At 45.9% G+C, this 9,991-nt stretch overlaps 1 protein-coding gene and 1 long non-coding RNA gene across 2 annotated transcripts in view; both read right to left on the minus strand.

The window, feature by feature from the left end:
* IP6K2 (inositol hexakisphosphate kinase 2) overlaps positions 1-4,213 on the minus strand; it is a 7,015-nt gene extending 2,802 nt beyond the window's left edge. Inside the window, 3 exon segments of the mRNA XM_081817180.1 lie at positions 163-518; positions 2,444-2,775; positions 4,191-4,213. Coding sequence (XP_081673306.1) covers positions 163-518; positions 2,444-2,645 — 558 coding nt within the window. The 5' untranslated portion in view covers positions 2,646-2,775; positions 4,191-4,213.
* Positions 1,513-2,427, minus strand: LOC145721098 (uncharacterized). Its single transcript, XR_014144564.1, has 2 exons — positions 2,264-2,427; positions 1,513-1,609 (listed from the first exon to the last, which is right to left on the minus strand). It is a non-coding gene; the product is annotated as an uncharacterized LOC145721098 (long non-coding RNA).
* Positions 4,214-9,991: the final 5,778 nt, after the last annotated feature.

Raw genomic sequence — 9,991 nt, forward strand, 5'->3', positions numbered from 1 at the left:
TTGCCTTTTAGCTTCACATATAATACATTAAGAAAACATCTACTATGTCTTTTCTATTTTCTATTTCAAAAATACTCATCTTAAAATGCTAATATTTAACACAAACTTCAAAAGTGTAACCCAGAATCATTAAAGAGAAGCTGCCACCTGGGAACTGGCCACTGAGTGACAAGACACCTACTAAGTCCATCATTTGAGTCCCTAGCTCCAGGGACCTGGGCTGTAACTACGATCCCCTGACACCTCCCCTTCCACAGAGTACAGAGTGCCCACCCCCCGCTCAGTTTATACCTACCTCTTCATCTTCTCCTCTTTCCTGTGCTGCCTCACCCAGTCCTTGGGGCTCTTTTCTGTTTCTAGGACATGATGTTTTTTGTTTGTCCACCTCAGGAGCTTACTTTTTGGTTCACAGTCTGAATTGTCTACACTGTCCACAGTTCCGTGGTCCCCCTTTAATGGATATGCTATTAAACATAAGTTCCTGTCTTCATCTTCTTCAAAGCGTACAGACACCACACCTGAAAGGGGGGTGAGGAGCAGAGAGAACTTTTAATTCCACAGAAGATGTGTTATAAATAACATGATTGTAACATTTGTTTTTTTCTTACCCTGTTCCTTAGTCTCTATGTTGCCAGAGGCCCCAAACTCATCTGCAAACCTAACAAATATCAAAACAGCTAGAAAAGATGACACCATACAAGACAAGCGATTAGGGAGCAAACATGGCCGAGAGTCTTCCTCTCTGATGCACTCAACAAGGCAAGAGCCAAAGAATTACAAGACACATTTTTCCATCATTGAAAATGTTTATTAAGTTTTATGTAATTCTTCTAATCCTAAGAGAGACGTAAAAACATTTGCTCTTTATATCTTGTGGGATTTTTTGATGCCCTAAACAGAAACTCTGAAGGCCTGAGGTTTGCTTTAAAGCAGAGCCTGAACACAGGGGGAACAAAGGTTTGCCCTGAGGGGTACGAAGCATCCAAGGGTAGGGAAGACTGGGCAAACAAAACAAAATAAAGGAGTAAACAAAACAAACCACACAGCACAACAGACACCCTAGCAAAGGCTTCTTGCAGCACCCCCACACGGGTGGGCACCCCAAGCCTTTTGTCCTCAAACATGTTACTTTATTGGTCTTTGCAGTCACAAAAGAACAAAATGAACACAAGGCAAATAGGGTCGGGCCGGGAGCACAGACGCGTGGTGGCCTTGAAAGCAGCTCTCCCCCTTGAGTCTCTAGAACCTGCCAAGTGTAATTAGACAGTCTTTGAGGAGGGGGCTGCCAGGTGGGAGCGTTTCAGCAGGTGCCGACGAGCGCCTTACAACCGACTGGCTGAACACCTTTCCTCCCAGGCCTCTCTGGCCCGGGATCACTCAATTTGCTCAGTCCTTGCTGCCCGCCCGCTCGCTCGCTTGCTCGCTGCAGGGGAATGCGTGCTCAGAGAGAGATGACACTTCTGAGGTGATCCCTGGCTCTGGGCGCAGAGGAGCAGAGGAGCTGGGGTGGGGAATTCAGGGGACCACACTTCCCTGTGGCCATGGGGAAAGAACCAGGGGGAAAAAGGGGGCAGGGGCGGCCAGCTAACAAGGGGCCTTTGGCTTTGTCCTGGAAAAAACAACAGAGAAGGACCAAGTGAGGGCCCTCAACTCCCCCACCTCCCCACCATAACACACATGCATATTCAGAGTACAGAGAGAGGCGCCCAGTACATTCTGTCTTCAAAGAGCATGTTTCAACAGTCCCAGAAGAACCTAAGTTGTTCAAGAGTCTTTTGTATAACCAGGCAATGTATATTTAATTTCTTTCTTTTAATGGATTCTTTGATTTACAAAATATCCCCCCACCCCAGGAAAGACCACACCATGCTGGTGGCTGCTGATGTCACCCCCAAAAATGCATTATAAAAAGAGAGAGTCACCATATGTGAATCAAAGGGTTGCCATAACATTGCAATTTCGGGGACATTCCGTAATAGCAAAGGGCTTCAGCTAATCAGCACAGGCCTCCCACTCCTGCATTCCATCTGACTCAACCCTGCTCCCAGCCTACCTAATCACCAGGGCTTCTGGTTTCCTGGAGGACAAAAAGCAGGCTGCAAGGATTCTGGGTAAAATCCTCCCAAAGTCTTCCCCCGCTGCTCCCCCATGGGGGCTATGGGTTACTGTGATCAAGAGACACCTGAACATAAAACACAACTACACTTCCACCAAAAATAAACTCAAAACAAATCCACAAAACAAAACAATTGAGCAATCTTACCAGGGCTTGCAAACTGAGGGTGTGAGGCGCTGGGCTCAGGGCCAAGAGGAGGAGGAGGGAAAACACAAGAGTGAGGGGAGGGGTGAGGGCTCCCGGGATGGCTGCCCGGGCCTTCCACGGCTGCGCCGCCTCGCATCTCCTCGCCAGGCGATGGGGACCCCTATGGCAGCGGGGGCTCACCTTTGTACTGGGGAGTGAATTTGCGCATCTCGGCTGGGAGGGTCTCGTAGAACTGGTGCTCCCTCGGAACCAGGGGCTTGCATAAAGTCGTCTCGTTGAAGCGGAGCACGCATGAGTGCCCCCCGACCTGGTGGACAAAGGGCTCCAGCAGGACGCCCTTGGTGCGGGGCTCTACGTCCATGGCCCTGAAGGCTGGGCTCATCCTCCAGGCGCAGGCGGCAGGGAGAAGGGGGAGGCAGCGGGGTCCAGCGGCCAGCGCGTCCTCCGTCTGTCGTCTGTCCGTGCGTCCGTCTGTCTGGCCTCAAGTCCTCGGTCGCGCGGGCCAGGGCGCTCTGCCGGAAGCAAAGAGAGACACTGGCATTGGAAGCGTCCTGGGAACCGCCTTAGAGCCGAGAGCACTTCAGCAGAAAGACAAACAGCCGGACCTCAGGCAGGACCCCGCCCACGCCGCCCACCCCGGCTCCGCCTCCTCCCGCAGAAACAAACAGCCGGAGATACCGCGGGGCGAGGCCAGATTCCGACACGCAGGGACTGGCCCCAGGCGTCCCCAAATTACCCGTGCCCTCCACTAGGCGGGAAAAATGCAAAGCCACGGTAAGGTAAAGGCCCATTTCAAACCAAATAATTCAGTTTAAATCTTACCATCTTCTAGTAAGATTAACTTCATACATTTTTTTAAAGATTTTATTTGAGAGAGCGAGGGCGCGCTCGCGCGCATGAGCCGGGGGAGGGGCGGAGGGAGAAGCAGCTTTCCCGCTTAGCAGGGAGCCCGCACCAGGGCTCCATCCGAGGGCTCCATCCCAGGACCCCGGGACCACGACCTGAGCGAAGGCAGCCGCTTAACCGACTGAGCCACCAAGGCGTCCCCATACATACATATTTTTAATACTTTATTTTTTTAGAGTAGTTTTAGGTTCAGAGCAAAAATGAGAGGAAGATAACTGCCCACATAACTACCTGCCCCCACACATGCCATTGCCTTCCGGTTATCAATATCTCCCATCAGAGTGATACGTTTGTTAGAAATGATGTTGAACCTACACTGCCTCATCATCCTAGATTACATTAGGGTTCTTAGTCGTTAATTATATTTTTATAAAATGCAGTTAAAGGGAAAACCTGCTTACTCACCATCTGGTAAGATTTACTCCCCCAGGGTGTCCACTCCCCTCCTTCCAACCCCAAGGCCAAAGACAAGCCCCATTAACCTTACTAGCAGTGGAGCTTGGGCCTAGCTTTAATGATTAACGTCTGTATCTAAAAACAACTGATCAAGGCTGGCTAACTCCATTTAAAAAGATACGTGGTGTTCTAGGTCACTGACTATTTTTATCAATTCCATCCTGATCTCCAAAAGCTGGGGCACACCTTTAAACCAAAGCTGTGCTCCTGGGGTAATCAGGGCTCCCTCATCCACTCTGAGGTTCAGGGCCTTAGACCTGACTTTGCATCCCTAAACACCCCAGATCTCAGCAAAGCAACCTCTATGCAGCCGTTAACCACTTCAAGGCATGTCAAGCTAGTTCTGTTTTCTGCCTGTAGTTTACAGACTACACAGTTGCTACTAGCACTACTTACAGGCCATGGGACATTCCATTATCTGTAGGGTTCTTAATGAGAACTCTTCCAGTTCCCATTACCCCAACTGACATGCTGGTGATGAGAATAGGTCTGCTGAAGATGTGCCCACTGTCCTCTAAGGCGAGTCAAGCACCCATTACAGGCTAGGCTCATTACAGAAACTTACCTCATTTGGTCCGTGGGATACTTTCCGTGAAGAAGACACTATTCTCCTCTCTGTTGCAAACAATGACACTGATTTGGGGAGGTGAGGAAACTCATCCAGGGCCAGGGACAACAAGCCACAGCTCCCAAATGAACCTCAAACTGTTGGATGTCCTCACAGGACCACCTCTAGGTCCCAGGGTCTTTGAAACTAGTGCCCTGATACAGCATTCCTCCCATGTACATGGGACATTTAGCCTGGTGTGAGGGTGCCTTCACCACGTATATTTTCTATTTATAACGCAGCCTCTCTTAAAAAGTTTAAACAGGTTGTTAATCTCTTTTTAGAGAGATCCGACTCTGGGCCCCAACTGGACTCGAGGATTAGGAATCAATAAGCTTTCCTATATGCACAGAGACGAAAACCAAAGGTCCTGATTTCTCTCCTGGCACCACCTTCTCATCATCACAGAAGCCCTCAGGAGGGCATGTGCTGAGGTTTCTAAGCTCCAAGGATGAGTACATTCCAGCCATTCCAGACTCTCTCCAGAAGGTGGAGCTCTGAGATACTTGGCCACACCAGACCTTCCTTAGAGTCTGCACAGACTAGTTCATACTAATCCACTGAGAAGACCTCTGGAGTAAGAGCAATACCAAAGAAAAGCTACTGTACTGACTCGGTCGGTCTCCCAGTACCCAAAAACAAACGAGGTACCATAATTACTTGTCAATGTACAAGACGCTCCTCATGGTCCAGGCTTTAGAAACACAATCCAAACCTTTCCTTAAAGTATAAACTGCTTTAGTCGTCAGAGTAATGGTAACACCAATGTGAATCCCTTTCCAACTCTGTTCAAAATTCCTTAAGTGTATTCAATTAAGTAGAAAAATCTCTCTCTCCAGGTATCTCTCTTACCCATCCCTACCCTAATAAAAAATCTACAACAAAAACTGGTCCTTCATGGCAACTCTCTAGAGTATGGGGTGTATGGGTGTGGCTGGAGGCCAAAAGGCCAGGTGTATGTCTTCATCTCCTCCTCCCAGGTCCTCAGTGTATTCATTAGCTGCTGGGTATGATGTGGTACCTTGCCACCCTCCCCCCAGCACCTGACTCTGGCAGTCCGCAGGACATTGCTCCCTGGAGAATCATCATTACCTTGGGTAGAGAGGCAAGAAAAATAAGGCTAATCCTCGCCTGAGACAAGCTGATGACAGAAGAAACTGCCAAATATGAGGTGGAGTTAGGGAGACAACTGATTTACCCTGTAGTGAGGTGGAGCCAGATTCTAGTCCCAGTTCAGCTACTCAATTGCTTGGAGAAAATCTCCAAGTCCCTGGCTCCCTCTGGGTTCCGGTTTTCTGGTTTGTAAAATGGAGACGAGAGACATGGAGCAGACCTCTACTGTGTGGGTGTATAATACAATTAGTAAGCGGTAACTAGTAGTTTGTTTTATTTTATTTTTTTATTTTTTAAAAGATTTTATTTATTTATTTTGACAGAGAGAGACACAGCGAGAGAGGGAACACAAGCAGGGGGAGTGGGAGAGGGAGAAGCAGGCTTCCCGCGGAGCAGGGAGCCCGATGCGGGGCTCGATCCCAGGACCCCGGGATCATGACCTGAGCCGAAGGCAGACGCTTAACAACTGAGCCACCCAGGCGCCCCTAGTAGTTTGTTTTAATCAAATAGGAAAAAAGAGTAAATATCATTGCATTGCACATAATAAGGTAAGTCCTATTTTGTGATTCTTTCATTTTTTAAAAAAGGTTTTATTTATTTGACAGAGAGAGAGCGCGCGTGCACACACACACACAAGTAGGCAGAATGGCAGGCGGAGGAAGAGGGAGAAGTAGACTCCCTGCTGAGCAGAGAGCCTGATGCTGGGGTTCGATCCCAGGACCCTGGGATCATAACCAGAGCCGAAGGCAGACACTTAACCAACTGAGCCACCCAGGTGCCCCTTTGTGATTCTTTTATTTCAATTATGTTTAGTCTCTCAATATGAACATAAGTATGGCTTCACCATACCACATATTTCTCACATTTGGGGTTGCAGATGAAGAAGTGGAGCTTCTGTTCTAGCTTCCCTTATAGGCTGCATCTCTGTGGGAAAATGAAGGATCAAACTTCCAAAGGATTACACACAGATCAGCTCACTCTCTAGTGGCCTCAACCTGGCAGAAGAAAAATGCCCCAAACACGTGCTCTTTTTCACCTGCTACTCTCTCTGTCCCACATGTGGTTTGAGCAGAGGGATCTCTCAACGATTTTTAAACATCCGTGGTCTAAGGCCCAAGTTTCCCAGGAATTCTGGAGTATTAGTGGTTACTGAGAAGTCCATGCAAAATATGTGGACCCTGTGCCTAGGGAGAGGGGGAATAACCATAAAATACTTCCTTCAGATTTAGCATCTATTTTAGCTTTCCACATTGCCTCACATTGGTCCATGAAACTATGAACAGGTAAGGAAAACAATATAATTCATCCTAAGACAGGACACAGATTTCCTCCACAGTCCATCTCCCTAAATCTGTCAAATTGGTTTAAGGATCTGCTAGAAACAATGCCTTAATATTCTCAGCTTCTAAAATATTGCAGATAGGGGTGCCTGGGTGGCTCAGTTGGTTAAGCGTCTGCCTTTGGCTCAGGTCATGATCCCAGGGTCCTGGGATCAAGCCCCACATCGGGCTCCTTGCTCAGTGGGGAGCCTGCTTCTCCCCTGCCTGCCGTTCCCCCAGCTTGTGCTTGCTCTCTGTCTCTCTCTCTCGTTCTCTGTGTCAAATAAATAAAAAAAAAATCTTAAAAAAAAAAAGTTATACACTATGACTGGGACAGTAATTATAGGACTGCATAAATTTGTCAAAATTCATCAAATTAGACTTAAAATTGATAAGTCTTATTGTATATAAATTATACTTCAATAGAGGGATTAAAAATTTTTTCTTACACTTTTTAATATACCAAATTTTCATAAGTACATATTATTTTAATAGGCAGAAACAAATTAGACTTAAAAAGGTCATACTAGCTGTTAAATAGCTTTGATATACAAACGCTTTGGTTGAGATTTACCTTCCCATACATTCTAACTGGGCTCATTTGCCTCACACTGACCATCTTGAGTCACTCCTGCCAAGATTCCTGGGTCACCATCTTGGTCAAAGTAAGGACTCCCCCCTCCCCCCTTTCTGTGAAGGCATTCCCAGATGGTACAGACCTTCAGAGACAGCCATGTTTTCCCTCATAAATCCATGACACCCACTGCTATATCTAAAGCCATTTGCTCATTCTGAAAGCCTAGTTTTTATCAGGGTCTTAATACTAGCAGACTTCTACCAGTTGCAGGGTTATCTTTTTCAATTCTTGTAAAGTCAAAGCAAAAGCATCCTTTACACCCAAACAAGCAGAACAGAAATACAAAGGTCTAATAAGTCTTTCTGTAAAACCCATAAGGAAAGAAAAATCAGCATCAAATCTGCTCCTATTATACTAGCTTCCTTGTTAGTTCTCAAACATGCCTAGAATATACCTACCTCAGGGCCTTTGCACTTGCCATTCTCTCTGCTCGGTACACTCTATCCCCTTGGCTCACTACTCTCTTACCTCCTTCAGCTCTTTATGCAAATGTAACTTCTTTAATGAGGTCTTCCTTAGCACCCCATCTGAAAGTGCCATACCTCCCTGTCCACACTCCCTTATACAACCCTGCTTTATTTCTCTTTAGCACTTACCACCACCATCTAACATACCATATGTTTTCTTATTTGTCATATTTTTTGTATCCCTCATCCTGACCCCACCAGAAAACAAAGTCCATAAAATCAGAGATTTCTGACTGCTCTGTTCACTGCTAAATCTCCAAAGTCCAGAACACCAGCACAGAGTAGTTACTTCACAGGATGTGCCTCAAGTCACTACTGCGTCATGAAAACCTGCACACAGATCAACAGAGGACTCAAAAGGCACCCATGGCAATTATCCAAACCCACACTAATCATACAGTGAGTACAATTATTAAAATGAGGCATGCAACACACTTTACCAAATATATTCTGAGCACTGACTGGTGTTAATTTTGCATTTATAATTCCCCATCTATCAAGTCTGCATTAACTGGGGAGTATAAATGAAGGACCCTGCACATGAACACTCATCTGGGACCTGGTAATATGGAAACATTTCATGTAAACAAAGCTTAAGCTCTTAATGTAATGACAATCAATCTCTTGGAAAATTCTCTCTTGTGGAAAATCAGGCAAGAAAAGAATGGTCATTCAAGAATAAACTTTAAAAATGTGGCCCCCGGGCGCTCGGCTGGCTGAATTGGTGGAGAGCGGGACTCTTGATCTCAGGGTTGTAAATTCACGCTCCACACTGGGTTTAGAGATTACTTTAAAAAAATGTAGGCTCAAGAAGATTAAAATTCTATCATAGCTTAAAACAAATATACTAACTAGCATTCAGAAATTATGTGTTGGTACTGAGTTCACATCCCAAACACCCAAGGTTTTCAGGTTGCAAAGTTATCATTAAAAGATAATTATCCTGGGGCGCCTGGGTGGCTCAGTCAGTGCAGTATCTGCCTTCAGCTCAGGTCACGATCCCCGAGTCCCTGGATCCAGCCCTGCATCAGGCTCCCTGCTCAGTGGGGAGTCTGCTTCTCCCTCTGCCTGCCGCTCCCCTTGTGTTCTTTCTCTCAAATAAATAAAATCTTTAGAAAAAATAAAAAGTAAAAGATAACTATCCCCATCTTTTGCAGGCAAAGCAAAGAAAGGCCATGGGTTGGTTTGAGTCTCTGCTGAAGGCCTCCTTCAGCAACACTGGTGGGTCTGCCATCCAGCTTTAAATGAGTTGTCTTAGCAAGACAATGCAGAAGGAAAATCATTCCTCACATGACCTGGACTTACCAGGAAGCTGGGTAACAGATGAGGCATTAATTCCTGGTAACAAAATGAACATACAAAAAGGAGTTTTAGCAAAATAAAGCCAGGAAGGAAGAGGAAAGCTATCAATGTTTGCCTTGTGGGAGGCACCAAGGATAAGGGCTGACCAGACTGACCCATCTGGGTACAGGGCATCAAACTCCCACCAGCGTGCCACGGAGTTTAAGCCCCATCAGGACATCCCCCCCTCCACCTTTTTAAAAAAGCTTTTATTTTTAAGTACTCTATACACCCGATGTGGGGCTCAAACTCATAACTCTGAGATCAAGAGTCGCACACTCCACCAAGTAAGCCAGCCAGGCACGCCCCACCCCCATCAAGACATCTCTTACACCCCACTGTGAAAGTACTTACTCCCATGTCTAGCAATAGAAGAGTGCATGACAGACTATCAGGATATTATAAGTTTGCTTATCAATTTTATGACTTTTAAACAATTTGAGAAAATGCTTACGATGTCCTTTTTTAAGTGAAAGAAGATATAAAATTGTATAATCTATATTGTCTGAACTAGGTCCAAAGAATTACAAAGGAAAAGACTAGCAAAAAGTACCAGCTATGCCACTGAATCATATACTTAAAAATGGTTAAAATGATAAATTTTATGTTTCGTATATTTTACTACACACAAAAAAACTAAAAACAAAGTACCAGCTACTCACAGGGGTCATGGCTGCCTGCCCCCTCCCAAAGCCCTGTAGTCACTGCATTAAAAATGTTGAATGCCTTGAAGTCTCCCAGATCACCTATGAAAGAAACTTGATACAGGTTTCCCAAATTTGACAACAATCCTAAAAATTTACGTGGCATAGATGAATTGTGAAGCTTAAATAAAGTGTTCTAAGTTGTCAATAACAGAAAGCAGATGGGCATCAGCCTAGG

This window comes from Leptonychotes weddellii, chromosome 1, assembly GCF_054177405.1.
Source record: "Leptonychotes weddellii isolate Sample4059 chromosome 1, ASM5417740v2, whole genome shotgun sequence".
NCBI lineage: Eukaryota > Metazoa > Chordata > Mammalia > Carnivora > Phocidae > Leptonychotes > Leptonychotes weddellii.